This window comes from Dermacentor andersoni, chromosome 1 (assembly GCF_023375885.2).
Source record: "Dermacentor andersoni chromosome 1, qqDerAnde1_hic_scaffold, whole genome shotgun sequence".
NCBI lineage: Eukaryota > Metazoa > Arthropoda > Arachnida > Ixodida > Ixodidae > Dermacentor > Dermacentor andersoni.
In genome coordinates, this window is record NC_092814.1 from 242,303,702 (window position 1) to 242,324,354 (window position 20,653).

The 20,653-nt window shown below is 46.8% G+C and overlaps 1 protein-coding gene across 3 annotated transcripts in view; it reads right to left on the reverse strand.

Moving 5' to 3' along the window:
- Window positions 1-3,583: 3,583 nt before the first annotated feature.
- Window positions 3,584-20,653, reverse strand: part of LOC126548096 (synaptotagmin-15-like) — a 176,723-nt gene continuing 159,653 nt past the window's right edge. For all 3 annotated transcript variants that reach the window (XM_055063567.2, XM_050196204.3, XM_055063568.1), the window contains 4 exons: window positions 18,770-18,903; window positions 12,960-13,121; window positions 8,858-8,975; window positions 3,584-8,221 (listed from right to left, as the gene is read on the reverse strand). In XM_055063567.2, the coding sequence (XP_054919542.1) occupies window positions 7,875-8,221; window positions 8,858-8,975; window positions 12,960-13,121; window positions 18,770-18,903 (761 nt within the window). In that variant the 3' untranslated portion in view covers window positions 3,584-7,874. The remainder of the gene's footprint in view (window positions 8,222-8,857; window positions 8,976-12,959; window positions 13,122-18,769; window positions 18,904-20,653) is intronic.

Consider the following 20,653-nt stretch of genomic DNA (forward strand, 5'->3'; position numbering starts at 1 on the left):
CCCGTGCACAGAACTCTTCAGCCACTTGAAGTTCCGAGCGGAGTTGGTAGAGGGCCAGAGCAGCGAAGGGCTTCCTTTGATGCGGAGATGAGCGAAGACCCCTAACCGTTCTCCAAATGTGCGAGAGCGATTTGCGGGGATCAAGCGACTGACAGAATGCTTTCCATCTCTTTTCTTCCAATTTATCCATGCGACGCTGGACTTTCTTTTGTATGCGTCGTGAAGCCCTAAGATCCAAGACGGACTTCGTGCGCCGATACCTCCTCTCCGCTTGTCGGCGTGCTGCACGCAGCTTCTCCAGTTCCATGTCCAACTCTGTTCGCCTTGTTGACCTTGGAAGCGAGCAGATGGATGTTTTCAATGCCTCTGCGATTGCTTCTTCGATAGTGTGTGAGAGGCCTTCCCGACATGTGTCATCCATATCCTTCTGAAATTTTGACCAATCAACTGTTCGCAAGGCAGTAGAGGAGCGTTGCTCAACTCCTCTAATCTTTATGTATGTTGGAATATGGTCGCTTCCATGTGTTTCTATGTCTGTAAACCATTGGACGCTCGAGGCAAAGCGCCGTGACACCAAAGTTAAATCCAAGCAGCTACTGTAGATCGTGCCTCGCAGAAATGTAGGGCTGCCGTCATTCACGCAGCACAAATCATGGTCGGCAGCAAAGGAGGCAAGGCTCCTGCCTTTGGAGTCAATTTTAGTGCTTCCCCATAGCTGGTGATGCGCGTTGAAATCACCTGTGATAACCCAGGGGCCATTGTTCATTAGTAATATTTTCTTTAGTCGTTCACCGTCAAAGTGACCCGCTGGGGATATGTAGGCTCCAATTAGTGTAAATGACACATTCTTCTTTTGGACATTTACGCAGACATATTGGTTGTCGTCATGAGGCTCTATCGCATTAGCGACATATGTTAAATCCGTGCGGATGTAGATGATCACTTTCGTGCTCGCACCGCATGTGGACGAGACGAAAGATTCATAACCGGACAGTCTGAGTGGAGTTGATGTATTTGGTTCGCAAATGACCAGTATGGGGAAGCGATGTGTGAAAATGAATTGGCGAAAGTCTGATATACGGGTCCTTAGACCCCTGGCATTCCATTGAAAGATCGACGCACTTTTAAGTTCAGTGCGGAAGGGGACTATTGATCGAGCCATGATGCTTAAACGATGCTAGCAAGCACTGGATTTAGTGCATCCAGTATTTGCAGAGCGCTTCGAGCTGCTGGTGTTTGCAGCTTGTTCAGTATAATGCGCATTGTATTAATTAGCGATTGCAGCATATCAGCCACCTGCCTGTCGTGGTCGCACAAATCGCCGACAGTAGACGTCGGGGGTTGTCCAGCGAAAGCTTGCTGTGTGTCTGTTGGTGAATGTTGTCGTTTCGGTAGAGCCGGCAAAGATTCGGCAGATGTGGTCTTCTCAGTGGACTTGCTCTTCGCGGTCCTGTCCACATTGTCTGGCCTGGGCGGTGGAGGAGGAGGTGGTGTTGTAGGAAGTGGCATGCGCCTTCCTTGAGGAGCCTTCCTTGAGGAGCGCCGGCGAACGTGAACGTCGCTTCCTAATTTTTTCGGCGGCTTCGCGATGAGATGAATGATCTCTCGCCATCTCTTTCAAGATGGCCATTTCCTTCTTAATATGTGGGCATTTCTTCGATGAAGCTTCATGTGATCCTCCGCAGTTGGAACACTTCACAACAGTCGCGCCACATTTATCTGCAGCGTGGGGCTCTCCGCAGCGGGGGCATGCTGCCTGATTTTCGCAGACGCTGCTCACGTGTCCCAGTTTCATGCATTTGCGGCACTGAAGAGGTTTCGCAATGAAAGGCCGCACTGCATGTCTGAAGTGTCCCACCTTAACATGCGAGGGTATATATTTACCCTTGAATGCTATTTTCACGCAGCGTGAACTGCCTAGCCGCTTAACATCAACGATGACCTCATCATTGGCTGGCTTGATAAGAATCGGCAAGTCGTTATTAAGTATGGCAACGTCTACGTCGTAGATAACACCGGTGACTACGTCAGATCCCAGAGGGATGTTAGAGCGCACCTGAATGCCATCGAGGTCCGTTACGCTGCGTAGAGTGGTCAAAGCAGCCGCATGCTGGACATCAACCGCCAGAAGATTTTTTCGGGTGTTCACTCGAATGTCCGATATTTCGTTTGGCACCAGGGCTTCCAGTGACATCGACACAGATTGCCTGTTAAGTAGCCTCATGTTGACGTTGGGAAGCAGGGGCACAAATATGATGGTATTGGCGTCCGGCCTCTGCGGCTGTCTCACTGTTTGCGTGCTTGACGATGAGGACATCCTGGTGTTCCTTCTCTTCGCTCTGCGGCTCTGCACAAGCTGGAAGTCGTCATCGGAAGTGTCCTCACTGCTGAGAGAGTAGACATGGGTGTCCTCGCTGTCGGTGTCGCTCTGCTGACCGATCCGCTTCCTGGAGGCGGCCGCCGCTGACGCCGCCGACGCCGGCAGACGTGCGGGGTCGTCCACTTCCATTACGACCGAGCAGGGAGCGAGGACCAGCGGATGAACTTAGCTTTTCACAGAAATAAGGCGGAGCTAGAAAGAACAGCGCTGTATCAAAAGACACTTCGTCGTCGTCGTCCGTTTTTCATAAAAAAACGCTAAAGACGAAGGAACACATACTACAGGACTGGCGCTTAGTTCATCGTAGTTTATGTGCTTTTCTTCAAAAGTGACGCGTTGCATAATGTGTATGAGCTGTATTGTGCGTGTGAATGTTCATACGTTTTTTTTTTTTTTTTTTTTTAAGTGAAGTCGGTTGTCGCCCGCGCTTGCGCCCCGCCCGTTTAACCGCTATATACATTACGATGCTGCGGCCAGGTTCTCCACAAGCTTTAACTACTGCTTTACTGTCTGGTGTGCCTCGGCATAGCAAAGCCTGGGATGACCTGGCAGGCCCCGGCTAAAACGAGTCGGGTGCCTGTTTGCACCGAAAACTTTAATGCATGCATGAATGAATTATGGGGTTTTACGTGCTAAAACAACGATTCGATGATGAGGCACGTCGTAGTGGGGGCCTCCGCAGTAATTCTGACCACCATGGGATCTTTAACGTGCTTCCAATGCACGGCACACGGGCGTTTTTGCGTTTCGGCCCCATCGAAATGCGGCCCCCGCGGTCAGGATTCGATCCCGCGACCCCGTGCTCAGCAGCGCAACACCATAGCCGCTAAGCCACCGCGGCGGGTGAAAACTTTAATGCGACCTAATCTAATATCGTGTAAGCGTGAACGCTGTGCCATGGCTGTGCGCCAAGGCCCAACCGTTGCATAAGCCTTGTCAATAGTTTCGCAGTCCGCTGAACGTGTGACAAGTGCGGATCAGGGATGCGCAGAGTCGCTAGCGTTTCACTCCCTGCACTGCGCAGTGCCAGAAGGCGATCAGAAACTCGCCCTTTCCTTCCAGCGCTGCACCACCAATGGAGCATAACGCAGGCCCGAGAGCAATGGTGCGACTGCTCTATACCCGCTAAGCGCGCCTTAGACGTCTGAGAAACTATTGAAAAGGGGTGCTTCGAATGCGTGAGAACAATCGGTACTCCAAATATGTCACAGTGAAGCACTTGGTCTTTGAGCTTTATTTCAGCGAACACAGAAAAACATCGCTTTCGACCAGAAATTGTCACAGTTAACATATTGGCTCATGAGCACAAACAGATTATAGTGTGTTGAATGTGACGTTGAACAAAACGAAAGAAAAAGGAACGCTCAACTCTGGATTCAGTCGTTTATCCCGGCTTTTGCGCGTTGAGCACGACGTAGTCAATGTTGCTTTCGCAACTATGAACATCCAAAAGTAAAAAAAAAAATGCCCTGATAGTTTCAACTATGCGTTACCCCGAAATGCGTTACTCAGTAACCGATGCGTTAATCAGAAAGATTAAGAGCGAAAAAAGGAAATATGCGTTGGACATTTTAAACGCGAACAACCGGGTCGTTTGCACTGAATGATGCGTGACTCGCGAAGACTGCAGTAGCCCACGTTATTATTTTGCACTCTTGGAAACATGGGCGAAACAGGAAATGTAGGCGCACTGGTGTGTCTATACATTTCCTTAAGCTTGAGCTTTTGGAGCCTCTATTTTATTATTTCTTTTTATATCCTAGAGGAACATACCACTACGTCTCAACAGTGCTTGCAGAGCTAGAATACTTGTATATTACTGGGGAAAAACTATTGTTTTACTTCTGAAACTTAGAGCCACACGTTTCTTATAAAGGCTGATAATCAATTAATTAATTGTGACTTATCTTTAAGAAGTCGCTAATGACATACGATGCAGTTCCATAACGCGACTTCTTTAGGCGAGCAAATACAACCAACGATTCTAAACGCGGCAGTCGGTTACGTATTGCTAATAAGCTTTCAATGTTCTCGTCATTCAAATTTTTCATTGTTCAGTTTTCGATTCATCCATCATTCATGCAATCATACAATTTTTTAATAGTTTAGTGCATAATTCAAGTGCCACAGGTGCATTCAACTATCTCCCAAGGCCAAATAAATGGCTAAAATATTCCTTGCGTTGCACGAGCTTCAACCGTTCCGATGTTTTAAAAAACACACTATTAGGGGCCACATTTTGCAACGATTCATTTAGTTTTTCTTTTTTTTTTCTTTCTACATCATTGGCTCGGATACAGAGAGGCCTCCGCTATCGCAGCAATGGGCCCATTGGCGCGACGGGTGAGAACAAATAACGGAATGCGTCAACAGAGAACCCAAAGGCCGTGTTTTCTACTCGAACAATTAATTTTTCATTCTTTTAACTTTTAGTTTTTGGCTTCGACGTCGCCGCGGTACTGTTATCGCGAGAATCGGACACTTTGTGCAACGGTTGGCAAGGACGGAAAATGAAGTGGATCGTCAAAAAATACGGCGCAGGTTAGGCAACTATTTACGAATGCAAAAGAAATCAGACGGTCTCCTTGCCCCACCTCGACTTGATGAGGTAGCAAATTCTTGCTCTTATTTCCCGATACGCCACTCTGAGCATTCGCGCCGGAAAGGCGAAGTCGCGTACCTCGGTTCCCACTAGCGAAAAAAATGCGCGCGGCACACCGCCGGCGGCAGAAAGCGTGCCGCGAAATCAGGCGAGCGGCAACATTTTCCTACCGCGGAGCGAATGGGTCTTGGAGCCATTTTTGCGGCAGGCCGCTCGCCGCCAATCGGGGAGACTACTGAAGAGCGGCCGATTCATTCACGTGGGCAAGCGCTGCAAGGAAATATCACCCCCTCTTTCAGCACAGCTGATTAAAGCCGCAGTGAATCCAGCTGATAGCGAATGACTTGCTTGCCGCGGCGGCAAAGACGCCCGCCAGTGTGGCCACGCCAATGCTGGCGCGTTGTGCCACCGGCGGCATGCCGCTCGCATTTTCCCCACTAGTGTGAACGTACCTCTACAATATAGCGTGCTTACTTCATGAATCTTTGAAGGCATGCGGCCCAATTATTTGGGAAATGAAGCTGACCTTGGGGCACGGAATTTGGCTTCGGCTATCTCGACGTCCGATCACACCACAAGGCCTTTGAAAAATATATAGAATGAACTTGAAGCATGATAGGCTCCTACGGCTCTGCATTCGCAATGGTCACACATCACCAAAACTCTGTGTTTAAAGTGCTAGTGGTGAAATTATTCGACTTGTCTATATAATAGTTCTAGCTTGCTCGGAAAATTCAGCCCGCCCATTCATCCAACTCAAGAGATAGAGCGGAATTATGTTATGTCGATGATCTCAGAATCTGCTGGGAGAAAAGAAGGCACCCATGCACTTGACAGCCTATTACTTTTCACCGGCTACTGTCGCCGGCGATGTGCCAAGTTACTCGTTCACAAACTCTACGGCCAACAGAAACACAAACAAGCGATGTGATGTATTTTTTCTCGCACTTGCATGATTAGGGCGCACAGTCAAAAGTGTTCGCCAGCACATCTGCTTAACTGTTTTATCTTTAGTCTCCAAAACGAAAAGAATAATGGCAGTGATATTAGTGACCACTAACTCATGTAAATGACAGAAAGCAAAGGCGGTGCATAAGTTCCTCTTGCTTTTACATTCTCGCTGTTCGGATAGCACTGAGTCCGAAAGCGTTGAGAACTTTCGAACAACTTGCGTCATGTGCACATATAATAAAAAAGCTGAATCAAAGAGACACACATGCCTTCGCTGCATCGGAGGTATGTTGCAATGAAATATTAAGGAGGTTATGCCATCATATAAGCCGTAAAGTGTACGATAATTAATGTATCATGCTATTTGCTAGCAACATAAAACTCCGCTGATGCCCCGATGATACTTACCTAATAAAATAAGATATTAGATAGACGGATATAAGTGTTGAAGAAAGTTGAAATGAAAAAGCAACCGGGGCGGAAGGGCACGTACATTGCAGCGCCCCCCTTCCCTCCCCCCCCCCACCACAAAAAAAACGGGAAAAAAATGATCGAATGGGCTGATCACGAAACAAGGGCTCCTAACTGCGATAAACTATAACATTCACCGATGCGTGGCTTGCTTATATGAACATCTCCTAGCATAACAAGTGCCGCATTGGACCAACAATGCACTTTGTGTCATGGGCAGCATTTCGACGAAACACTTCTGCTGTAGTACTTGTACGAAGAGAGTCCGCTGCCTTGTTATTCCTTCACCTTTTTTATGTCATGTTGCAGCGTGTGACAAATGTTGGAATGCCACTTTAGAAATATTTATGATGTCACAGGCTATCATACCTAGATTTCCGCATTTCCGAGTTTATCATTATTGAATTCCTGCGAACTAGTGTACAATTGGGCATTTGCTGTTTTTTTTAATTAAGACTTTCAGCACCTCACCCCCTTTCCCTGCCCGCTCTTTCCAAGTACAGAAGGAAATAAAATAACTTTCAGCAGTCGCTATGAATACTTTCTGCTAATAAATACAGTGCATGCGATAAATAAACCCACCAAAATAGGGATGTTTTGAAATACAAGTCGGCATTTCTTGTGTCTCAATACTTATGGTAAAACGCACGGTGAATTTTTTTGCAATGAGAGTATTGCTGTTTTCCCTGGTTGTACAGAACTCAACGCAAGCCGCACAGCAAATTTCGCCGGTGTTAGTGCCCAAACTACAGTAACCTTGCAGAGTGCATCCTGACCCGACGCCTTAATTTCTTTTCTTTTTAAGAAAATGCTTCTGTCGTTTCGTTAGAGACGGCCACTTTAAAAATGCAAACCCTGTTTTGTGTACTGGCGCGTACGTAGCCTGCGGAAGTCCCGAAAAGCAGTTTATTTTCCCGATTAACAAAAGTTTACAGATTACCAGTCAAACAAAACTCCAATACTGCACCATTACTATAAGGCTTTTGTCTACAGTAGCACCCTTTCATTGCCATTTATTGCGTTTGCACGGTGGACAAGCCCGCAAAAGTTTGCGAAAACAGGCGCCCTTGGTGCCAGTCTTGGCCTATCTTTGCGTTTAGTTGCCCAGAAGACTGCAGTGCCTGCCAGTGGTTCAGATGGGAAACAAGAAGGACAAAAATGAAAATAAAAATAAAGAAGGACTCTTCTAACATCGCGCCATGCTTGGCGTGTAGCAGATTTTGCTTGGGCATTCAGGTCGTGGCTCATGCCAGACGATAACGGAGGCCTTTTGAAATCGACGAGCTCGCCTCGAATCGGAGGCTCGGACAAACTCTCAGGCGTCGAAACCAGAGTCAAAGACCGGAGCTTCTTGGCATTTCTCCACGCGCTGCCAGGAGCTCTCCCCTTCCAACTTGGTTGCTTGCGCCGTAGAACCTCCCTCTCGCTGGTGTAGCCGGCGTGACGAAAGAAGCGGGGCCTCGAGGCCTCTTAGTCGCTCTTCCACTCGTCGCGGCCCGTGGGGCACTCGAGCGCATGCCACCGGGTGACGGCGCTGCGCGGGTTGGTGAGCATGTCCTGCCAGTGCCGAAGCTCCTCGCCGCGAGCGTACATGAAGGGCCCGAGGACCGTCTTGCCCAGCCGCCGGAAGTCGGCGCCGTCCGGTGACACCATGACCGTGAAGCTGAGGCTGCACGAGTCGAAGTAGCGGCCGGCCACGCCAAACGTGAACGCATCCCCGAAGCTCGCTTCGTCGCCGGTGCCCCACTCGCGGTTCTCGGACCGCTTCTCCTTGACGCACTTGCGACCGTGGTTCAGCGACAGCCTCACGTACACCCCTGCGCAAGACAGAGAAACGCTGCTGGTCACGACAGCCTGCCGATCGGCAGCTTCGACGGGCGTATGCGCCTTTCACTACATTGCTAAGAACGCGGAGCGCGCGCGTGTGTGTAGCCGTGTCCGTGTATTCTTTTTCTCCGCGTGACTCCACTCACGCAGAGGAGTAGCAGCACAAACGGCACATAAAACTTGCGACGCACACGTAAAGGGCGAGAAAATCCATCCTGCCAGAGGGCCACAGTTCTTGCCATGAAAAGATGGCGATGTCAGCGCTAAACTCGACAATCGCGAACCAAACTTACCTGCGTGACTTGCCTCTTCACTTCGACTGATGAGATTGTTTGAGTTGCTATTTAAACCTACCCTTCCATGTGCATGCATTGTAGGACACGTACCCCGCTAGATCACCTGCTTTTTAGGCCCTCATGGTGGCTACAGCCAACGCGGTTTATGCAGTAAGGCTCAGGAGGCGTCTGCGGTTCTTTCGGCCACCAAACGAAAACGTGCTAGTTCGTGTGAATTTTGCAACGTGGGCAAATACAGCAGTCTGTGAATTATGAAGGAGATCTACTGTGAGGAAAAACAGTGAGCGCTTCGTGTGCGTCATGCATAATGGTTGAGCCGCGCATACTTACATTTGCTGGCATCATCCTGCTTTGAAAACTTCCGCACTTTGAGAATAGACGCCCTGATGCGGTTGGTGAATGGGTTGCAAGTCATGCATATCTGGATCTCCCCAATTTGAGAACTTTTCTGCAAAGACGTTATCAAAAAAAAAAGAAAGATTAAGAATGAACTTTCACACTTATGCAAAAACATAAATTACTTCTTTTGTCTAGAGGCTCTGATCCGGTTGTCTGATCCTTTTAGCATAAATTGACACATAAGTGTCATAAAAATATAAATGAAATGTCCACTGCGCAACCGTGCTTCTTTAAGAAGTCATCGGAAGAGATTAATATTAATCACGGGCGACTCCTGGCAGGTGCAAACAACAGCCTTCCAAGAGCTGTGGGGTACTTCCTTTTATTTCCCTTTACCAGACTACAGTTCTAAGACAAAACACCAAAGACACATGGCAAGTGACTACACGAATGCGCCTTTTGGCATTTCAGAGGCTTTGTACTTTCTTTTTGCTTATTCATATTTACTATGCACATTATCATACCCCTCTCCCACTGTCTTAATGGTTCATTCGTCTTCCCAGTATTCAACATTTTGCAGTGTGATAAGCTGTTGGTCGCACACAACTCTGCAGAAATTGCTGCGCTGGATTAAGAAGCATTCTTTACAACGCGCGAGCCCTAGGTATACAATAAAAGCTTTGATTGTTATTTGTTGACGTCGTCATTGCAGACGACTTATTCATTCAATTTTTCTTTCTTCAGTCACTCATTTCACTGTCCAAGAGAGACCTGGAAGTGCAAAAAATTCAGATTCATCGCACTAACGCGTGGTACAGACGACAGCCAGCACCCTACCACAGCCATTTCGCCTTCTTTGGCCTTCATAAAACAAGCTTACTTCAGCATCACAAAAAAACACAGTAAAAATGCCTGTAGGCAGAGGCAAAAATACATGTATATAGGGTCACACAGTGCCTGTGCCCTGTTTTGCGCGATCCTTGTAGCCAATTTAAAAGAAAATGCTTACATGAAATAAACATCTGCATTCCCCTGTTTTGGATGGATGTTCAGGAACGTACACGTAAGTCGCAGGTGGTTAACAATCATCCTATCACCCACATTTCATCCTATATTTTGCATATGACGCACACTATGATAAATAAAGAAGGGTACAAGAAAATACCACCTAATAAGAATATAAATAAATCAGGGTAACAATATGAAGCTACTTTAAAAGATGAACCCCCAGAACGGAAGATAATGTAAAATGCACGCAAACAATTTATTGTGGCAGGTCATTGCACTCACGTATCATTTGCGTTAAAAAAGAGGTTATTTATGAGCGTGTATCTTGGGAGCGTATTCACATACTTTTAACGAATGGCCGGTGCAAGAGGACACTACTTTGGTACTTTTATGTATTTTCGTTGATAAATTCCTGTTATGGAGTTATATATTTTGAAGAATAGCGATAAAAACTGTTATTTATGACTGTCTAAAAGGAGGGCTCATGCTAGTTCTTTACGGCTGCTTGTCAATTACTTGTAGCGCTGTGAAATTTTTGCACATGTGTGAATTTTCCATTTGTTTCTTAAAAGAAAAATTACAAACTAGTTGCTAAGTTGATTTCTATGTATTTTTAGAGCGTAATGTAATTTATTTGTCATAATAAGAAATTTTCTCATGCCAGACAGTCGTCGTCAGAATATGTCACATTACCGGATAATGCATTGGTGTGGTCGCTACTCGCTTATGACATTAATGAACTACGTCTTCACACGAAGTACGTCAATATACAAAGTCACGTATTTCGTGGCCTTGGCGCCTTACGCTAGAGTTCCATTAGAAGACCTGCCAACTTTCCCGAATTTACGAATGTTCCGTCAAGTTTTACAGAACTTGTGCTGAATTTTAGTTCCTGAACTTGCACATGGTCAACCAAGATGTGAGGTAGAGTGGGCACACTTAAAAACATTCGAGTTGTGGACGGATTGCTGTGGTTTCAGAAGATCACAATAATAATGCTGGCGATCCTATCAATTCCCTACAGTAATGCTGGATGCCAAAGTATATTCAGTACTGCAAACAAGACCCGAACAGAGTTTTGCTCGTGGGTCAACAATAACACCTATGGAAGTCTTCTGATGGTGAGAATACACCCGAGGTACTTGGTTCGAGCAAGTTTATTCAGACAAGTCCATGAAGCAGGCGAAATCGGCAACAGAAAAGTCGCTGAAAAAGTCCTTGTGATGTCTAAACAATGTGTGCTTATTAATATCTATTGTATCAAGTTTTCTTTTGCTTGTATGCTGCATGTAAAAGTAAGTCATCGTTAATGGAGAGCGTATGTATCTTCGAAAAGCTGTGTTCGCCGGCTCAGGGCAAACTTTTACAATAAAATTGTGTGCTACAACCCCTCTTCCCCCCTGGTGTCGTGTCCGGTGGATTTTTACGTTTCTTTAGAGTTCTGAGATCGGAAGGGTATGGATTAGGCGTCGGAGCAACCTCCTTGGAACTCACCTAAGTTGAATTTATACTCTTGTTTATATATCTTGTATTTTACCTTATTAAGCAGATAAGACTAGATTTTATTAGAATGTTCAAGACAGGAAGAGGAGGGAAAAAAGAGGGCAAAGGTAAAAAATAAAGAAGGGGAATTAAAAAAGGGACAGGGAAGGCCAAAAAATGGGTGCCAGAAGGGATGATACTAGCAGCTGGTGACGTGGCGCTGATAAATCTCCCGTCAGGCGGCGATAACGTCGCTTACGGCTAGCTTTTTGAAAAGCCGTAAGTAGCTACGGGAGCAGAGTCTTCGCATGATAAGGTCTTTGGCAGGGTCCCACGAGCACCGATGGTAACAACGTGCACCGTCACGCGTTGATACCGCCAAGCCAGATGGAGACGGGCGGGCTCATACTTGGCAGCGAGACGCGCAACGGTGAACGCCTGCGGCCGGTTGTCAAACGGACAGCAGGCGTCCACGATCGAGGACGAGGTCCGGGCGAAGGTTGGAATCACCGAATGGCCGGTTATCGCAGATGATGGTGAAGCGATCACGGCACGCTGTGCGGAGACGCGACACGATGTTGTGTCGGGCCGTGTACAGCGCACGCTTGGCCATGCAGTGACACAGGACGTGCTGTAGCGTCTCCCTCGCATAACCACACACCCGGCACCGCTGATCACGGTCGGCCGTCGTCCGCATACAGGCTCCGTTGAGGTGCAGAAGGTTGAGCCTGGCTCGGTGGATGAACCGCCAATCCGCGAACCGGGTATAGGAACCCGTGAACATCACGTGCGATCTGGCGGGGTGGGCGGCCTTTTATCTTAGCCAATAGTTTATCTTATATTTAATTTATCAACAGGCGGAGTAATAACTTCCTGCCCAAGTGGTTTGTAATGTTTTCTCTGCAATACATATCATTCTAAGGTGGGGCACCCTTTACAGGAGAATTTTGCTGCAAAAGTGTTAACAACAACAACAACAAAACCTAAAAGTGGTTTAACCGAGTGATTAAAACATGTATTCCCGTATTTTTTGTAGGTGCGTCAGAAGCACGATGACGCTTGATCGGAGGAAATAGTTTAATTTGCACTGAGCACGTGCTGGTGGGCGTCCGTCGTTTTATTTGGCGCCTTCACCGTAATTATTTTGCGCGACAGGTTAAAAGTTGAAGCTTTCACTTTCCTTTTGGTTTACCCCGACAACTCTTGTGCTCAAATGCACGTTTCCTACCGGAAACAGGTCTACAAAGTGTACGAGGTCATGCAATGTAGGCATACATATCACCAGTTTATTATGTTGAAAGTGACTTTCTACGTACCGTGTTTATATTCACGGAAATGAGTAACAGCCGGCCCACCAGCAGCTTTCGAACTGTGGTCGCGCATCACCAGACGGGCAGTGACTGTTCTTTGTGCTTTATGATATGTTATTGTCTGCCAGAATAACACCCACAAGTTAAACGACAACAACATCTTTGGTATTTAATACAAGAGAGAGAAATGGGGTAGGTACTTAAGACGAAGGCTGAATATGATAAAGAAAGTGAGGGTCTGCTATACATTGGGACGCGTCGCGGTCCCCACGACGACAGTGGCAGCAACTTACCTTGGGCACATTGTCCAGGTCCAGCCAGACGACCTTATCCGGGGTGAGTGGTTCCTTCTCCAGTTGCAGCGTGACGTGGCCCAAACAGTGGCGCACTTTCTTGCGATCGATGTCGTAGACGGAAAGCCGCAGCGATCGCGTGCGCGCTTCGCCCTCCGAAATCTGCGCAAGAAAACAGAAGCCCACCATGCACGAGGCGCTGAACCGCTCTCTCCAGCAGTTAGCATGCGACTACTCCGGCGCAACTACATCCGCAAATTCGGCTCGTCCACAGCGCTGCGTGCGTGATAATGTCAACATCAAAGCCAAAATATGTTCCGTGGCGTTGATGGCATCATCGTTGTGTGGAAACGCTGCATATTCTAGACAGTGACATCCATTGCCGGGATAAGCAGAGAAGCAGCAGGATCCGCGTCACGAAAGCAGACGGTTCCTGTCCTTACAATCGTGGCAAATTTGAAAATTTTTGTGGATTAATACTACGGTCGATGCAGGCTATTTGGTTGCTTATTGCCACTCTTACAGCTGGATATGACATAAGACTATTCGCTGTTGTTTTTCTTTATTAAATGATGACTTCGTGAGAAAATAGGCTACCGAAGGGCCGGATATCCCAGTCATCAAAAATAAATTCCAGCGACTAAGGTAAAAACAAAACAAACTAAACCAATAAAACAAGGCAAGGAAGCACAAAGTGAAGTGGAAAAGGAATAGGGCACCCTTAAGACAGGCATAGCCTGCCATGCAATATGCATAGTCGGAGCGCACTACATCGGCGACGTGCGAACGTCCAGTCACTGCGTGCGCTACCGCTAATAGTCTATCTGTACAGCCACGACATCAAAAAGGAAACAAAAAGACCCATTCACACAGTGCAAAATAAAGTACATGAAAAATAGTGCACGCTCACATAATCATGCAAGAAGACAGATACTGAGCATATTTACAACGGATCGTTCTTAAAAAAAAAAGCTGCATATCTTTACCGGGAAACGCTTGCAGCGAACGTTATGCGCGAAAGCGAGCATTCTAGTTCTGTTTTTTTTTGTTTACATCCGCACGGCCGGTGCCGCCCCTGCCGCGGATGGGCGGACGTGAGTGCCACCTGATGGTGCTCCAAGGTGACTTCCTCCGCTTTCCTCCTCATGCTTCCGCTGATCCTTTCTACTCCGCTTTCCTCCTCGTGCTCTCTTCGCCCGCGCCCACGCCAGCGCCTTGTTTCCATATATGGTATCGGTGGAGGCGCTCCCCACATGCCTGACTTCATCGGGGGCGGGGTGACGACGCATGCTACTAAGGCGCCATCTCGTAGCGGCTCGCTGCATTAGAGTACGTCTCCTGCGGCACTCCGCTTTCCTCCTCATTCTTTCGCCATATTCTCCTCCTCCAGTTTCCTCCTCAAGCTTCCTCGGTACCCTCCTTGTCCGCTTTTTCCCCTCGCGCTCTGTTCACTATCGCAGTCTTTCATCCTCCGCTGCGCTCCGCATTCGTTCTGGCGGTTACACCGAGGCGTCAAATGCCCAATAGCGAAAGTTACGGTTCGTTATAAAAAAATTTCGCAGTTTCGCCCGAAAGACGAAGCATCGACTGCGATAGCAAATTAGTAGACAACTATAGCAGGTAAAGTTGGTAGTTTCATCTGCCGTATAAGCTTGTAAACATTCGCTCAGTAACTAAACTAAAAATAATGGTGTCACGCGCGCACTAGCAAATATGAACACATCTCACTCGACGACCGCGGAAACCTGCTTTGAAATCGCTGAAGTAAGGAAGCGCAGTAGCAGCGAGTGAACTGACCTTCGTGCTGCTTCTCGCTGCAATGCGAACTAAGCGGCGAATTCTGTCCCCATCGCAGGTCGCTTTCAAGTTAGAGCCTGCGCGGCCGCGCCGTAGGCTGCAGCCGCCGAAGTAGAAAGCCCCCTCCCTTGCCCCCTCCCTCCGGTGCCTTGCGTACGACGGAAGACTGCGTGCTTCTTCCCCGCCTTTCTCCCTTGCGCGCGCGAGATTAAGCCGCCACCCTCGCACGCTTTCACTCACACACACAGCAGCATACGGCGCGCGGGGACGATTTTATCGCCCTTGGACTTTAGTGAACGACAAAATGCGCCTGGAGTGCCCATATAATTGCTATTGCAATAAAAATTGATATGCTGCGAACACGGTAATTACTGCTAAGACTGCTAACAAAAGCAAAAAAAATGCCAATAAAGAAGGCCTTACGCGGGCTGCTCTTTATTAAAGTTTTGGCGGTATATTGGCAGTAGCGTTTGGGTTACCATTTCGTGGTGGTTGTCGCAAATGAAACGCGTCTCACGCTTTTCGCTCTTCTGCCGGCGCGCACTTCGTGCACCCGCACCCCGGGACCCCGTGCATCGATTTCATTTGGAAGCTTGAAAGCCTCTATTGCGGGTAGAAATCAAAATGGGTTCTTTTGTTTTCCTCGAGGGCGAGCTGCTGACAGAAGTTGCAATATGTGGATTCATTTGAATTGATGACTGTTTTTCTTTTATAGTGCGTGGCGCGACCACACAGTGCAGTCATATGAGCACATGCATGTAGGATAGCATGCGTTTGAGGAAGCGGTAAAGAATGGGGGCAACATGAAATCAGAAGGAAACTTCGCATGGGTCTAGCTGCATAATACTGTTTTTTAACGTCAGCTTTTTCGCAGTACATATTTGCTACGCGGTGAAGCATACGCAATGTACTGCGGTGGTTAATGTTTAGCGTGAAGGCCACTGTCACGGGACATGGAATGTGTTGTATATTGCACAAGCACACACCCGCCGTCTACTGTCGCAGCACGAGCACCGAGACGCCTAATGAGTATACTAGGCCTTCAGAGCTATTTCGGAAGAAAGTGCGGTGATTTGAGCCCTCGATTCGTCGATCTTGCGCTCCCCGTATGAGACCGTAACACGGCCTAGGACTCTTCCGAGAAGTAAAAACCAGTGCTTAAAAAGAAAGACAGCGGTTTGAGTAGTAATTGTACATGACTTCTGCTTGAATGAAATCAAAGGTTCTGTGTCCCGGAAAAGGTGCGTAGAACTGCTTAATTAACCACGAGATAATGCTTCACTTGAGAAGCTGCTTTGTATATCAAAGGCAATGATATGCGGTCGGACTCAACAAGGGAAGCGTTCCCTCAGTCCTTCGTTCGGGCCATTCGCTTACATTGAGAATCATCATCGATGGTCTGTGCACAACTTTTTTAGCTCGTAATAAATTGCGAAGTGGATCCTGTTAACTTTTATTATGCTTCACCGCAATACGTTGCGTATGCTTCACCGCATATTATTACTGGAATACGAAGACGATTTTCGGGAACTGAATTAAGCAACCCATCTCAACCTTTGCCAGGCAACTTTGCATTGGATGGAGGCATGCAGTGAAAGATAAACAGGGTAATGCCATCAGCAATTTTGATTATAAAGTAAAGATGGCAGAGTTGTTCTGTACTGAACTGTACAGCACCTAAGGCAGCACCCACTTGGGAGCGTTTTCTTCGGTAGCAATGTCACTTCGTAACACGACAATGTCTCCGGTAGATGCAGAAACGTACCAAAAGCACTGCCAGCCGAAGCTACGCTCGTCCTCGGATGGGACAAACATAGTCCCCTCCGGAAGAACTCGCACTTAAGGGGAAACTGTCTCCGCAGCGTAGTTGTCACAAAAATTACACACACGACAATACACCACATGCCGCGCAGCCAGAGACACCTATAACAAACGATGTAAGTTACATGCTATGTATATGTTTACGCTCCGGTAAATCAAAGAACTCGAACAATAGCGATGAAATAGAATTAAACCATTACCGCGCGGGGCGCAGGTCACGGGATTTCGGTTTTGGCAACCGTACTGCAACTCGCAGCATATGCGATGAACATCACATTAAAAAAAATGTTTTCGAATGCATTGGAACCTCTGTACTAATTGACTTTTTTTTATATTTACATCAGACTCAAAGCGCTACGACCAAAACGCGCGTCTTTTCTTTAGCACCTTATCTTTTCGAACCGTAACCGGAACTTCCGCTGTTGGGCTTTTTGGGAGACAGAGTGGTGCTACGCCGAGGCCGACGTTTAGCGCAGCAACGGGCGCCTAAGAGCGACGCTCTAATAAAAGGAGCATAAGGAAAGCAGAAAAGTTCTAATCACTCCCTTTAGTTAACAACGTCCGCGCCGACCACTAGAATCAAGTGCACCATAAAACTATTGCAAACTTCTGTAAGGATTATACATCTGTTCTGTATTAACAAACATCATAAACGCAGCACGTCATTGTACTTTGAGTGGATAATCAGTTTGGTGCATAATTAGTTAGGTGCATTTTCACCGCTATACGGCAGCGAAGCCGAGGGTAGTGGTGCGGCGAAATGTGTTATCATCAACACATTTCTAGTGAAACAAGAAACAGGAAATTTCGAATTATTTTTAGCAGACACGGTTGAGGATATGAGGAGCGGGGGCTACCTGAATTCTATTGCATCTAAAGGCTTTGTGATGTCAAATGATTTCGTGGTTTTATTCTCTCTTCCTTTTCTCTTTTCAGGTTGTTTTTCAGAATAAGTAAGTTACTGCACGTTGTCTACTGGCACTCGATCAAGTACATTATCCTAGAAAGGAGTCCTACCTTTGTTGCTCTTGAACGTAGCAAGTAGATGCAATCAACTAAATTAAGTACTTGGTGCCACAAACGACCTCACTGCTAGAAAAGCCCATTCGCGTCTTCTCCATATATCAATGATATAGTTGACAATATTTTGCGTGCAGCTGCCTACGAAGGAGGTCACACTAGAGGGATCCGTATTAGTTTTGGCCACTCAGGGTTCCTTACCGAGCACATATCTATACACATCCTATCGTAATGCGGCCGCTGCAGCCGGAGGTCGAACCCGCGACATCGTGTTCATCCACAGCCACTGAGCAAGAGAGACGGGTCTACTATTCTTTCAGCCGCGGCGCTTGTTCACTGCATTCCGAAGCATTGCGTGTTACCCTATAGCGCAAGCTAGGCAAAGAGGAGGTACGCACAGGGCAACGCCGCCTGGATAGCACAAAACCTGCAAGCTCGAAGGCATGAAGTCACGGTGTTTGGCTGACAGCAGAAACGTTCATCGTGTTTGTCATTTCATTGCTGCATATATACTTTCCACCTGAGACGTCAGACAGCGCTTTTAACTTTTTTGAGACACAATGTTCTCAACAAAACAATTTCATTAGTTCTTATCTTATGTGTTTCAGTGTATTTTGCACATGTTGCGTGTCTATGATGCGCACGGTGCGTATCATTTCATTTTTCATCACTCCCATCCGGAGCAGCGTGTCAGATGAGTTCCCAGGCAAACATATCCAGGTTTTTCGTCAAATGCTTATCTCTTTCTCGGTTCGCTAGTGTGGTGTCACGGTTCCTTGCCTCTATAGGCTTTCTGTTATAATTGGCACAGATACGCGCTATATGTGAGGATAAGAAGAAAATTTAGCCGAAAGAAACGGTTTCTAGAAAAAGAAATAATAAAGAGTAAACAGTGAGCACGCCGCCGTGACCATGGCAAGTTTTTGGCGTTTGAGTCGAGAGGTGAAACGGGAAGGTAAATGCTCTGCCTTTAAAAGATGCGTGCATATTTGGCGCTTTGGTAGAATTTTTCATGAATGAAAACCACCGAAGCAGCCTTACTACTTACAACCCGTTTTTTCTTTAGGTTCGACACTAAAGGATTTTCGCAATTTCGCCTACAAGCAGCAATGTGGAAACGAGGATTTGACTGACGAGAACTGCGACACCCGTTCTTGTGCTCACGGACATACCTTGAATGTGAGGGTTTCGTTAAATTTTGGTGCCAGCGTCCGCGTCTTGACGGTGCTCTGCTGGAAAGTATCTTCATCTGGCAACAGGTAAGCGCGGACAAATGGATCTCGAGGAGTGTTTGTGAGGCCTCGCCCTGCAACGAAGAGTGAGAAAGATGGGGGGAAATGTGGGGTGGGGAGCTGCATTTGACCGACCGCTATGCCACATGAAGAACACACCATCCATGACGCTATGTAAAAAAAAAGAAGAAAGGAAATGCTATCGGCTATGTCCCGCTTCCTGCCCTAAATGTTTCTAGTATCATTTGCACATGCACACATACAAAAACGAGGAAGAAGCAGTTGTCGCGAGTCGGACGTTTCTAATTGCGCTATTCTCAGTAAGTGCGCAGGGACAAATAGCGAACCCTGCTGCCTTAAAAAAAATTACGTAGTTTTCCTGATAAAACGAAGCCGTAAACGGTGTTCAAGACCCCACTCCACCCAATTAAAAACAACAAAACATGACGGAGTGTTGGTGTCATGACATGTACAGAAGCGCGCGGAAAACAAAACAAAACAAAAACAATGCCGTGGTCGCCGTGCGACGACTATGATGAAGTGTTGAGCTTGAGTGGCGCGTGAGTCATAGTGACTGATGCCACGCAGAACCAAGAAAAATGTGGTAGTGGTATATTCATCCCTATTCTCGATTGGTCATTTTCCTTGCGGCTACCGGACTATGTACCACTATTTCTTGCAGAATTTATATATATATATATATATATATAATGGATTATGTAGTCGTTGTTACTGATTCTTATTTCTTGTGTACTTCACTCACAGCACCTAATAAATTTCGGGTTCTGCGAGTGTTTAAATCTTTAGTACCTCAACACTTAATATCTATTTAGTCTGGGTACCTGGGCCTAGTTCTAACTGAAACGGCTGATTCATTGGCGAAAGTGTCGCTAGCTGGCCCAGCCATTCAAATTCTCCCTACATCAGCCTTGATCATCGCTGCAACATTTCGGAGGCAAATGATGATGCGAGAATTCTCTGTGCAATCATAACAAATTCCTCGGATTTTAAACACTTATTGTACCCCTGGCAAAGCACTCTGCCAATCTAGAAAAATTGAAGTAACGATTAGTAGGCTTCGCTGTCGCATACGTTCTTTAAATTTTCATTTATGCAGGGCTGGTCTGGCAAACTCACCGATTTGCCATGTGTGTAGGAAAGATGAGACCATGGAACAATTTTTTAATTTCTTGTGGGCGATTTATTAATTTAAGGAAACGAACCCTAGAAACACCACCCCGCCTTCCTAAATTAGATTTAACTGTTTAAAATGTGCTTTCTTTGGATGCCTCTATACTTGGGCATAGCAACGGGAAGGTTAACGCTGTCATTCTTTTTTTTAGGATTTTCTTTTAGGATCAATTACATTTAAATTCTGAATAGAAAATTCTTAGCCTCCTTTGACTAAAATTTAACTTGAATTATTTTCACTTTACGGTCATGGTAGAATTTTCAGTTTCATAAGATTACGCAGGCTCTACAATCTCTATCTATCGATTATAGCTAACCTATTATAAAATTTTGACTTATTTTACACTTCACTATAACCTACTCGATTCTTGGCCAATCCCCCAGAGTGCCAGTAGATCACCAGGATATACATCTACATTTACATGGCGCATAGTGCGTGCCGGTGTTCGGTGCTGCTCCGTGTTCAAAGCCAGACGGTTCGCGCTAGACGCCTGGTCCAGAGAACCCCGAATCCACCACTACGCCGTTCTCTGGCTCCAAGGACCTGTGTTCATGCTATGCAACCGGTCCAGGAACCAGGCGAGGTGAGAAGCCGGTCCAGGGAGCGTCAAGGGCCTGTGTTTCTGCTGGGCA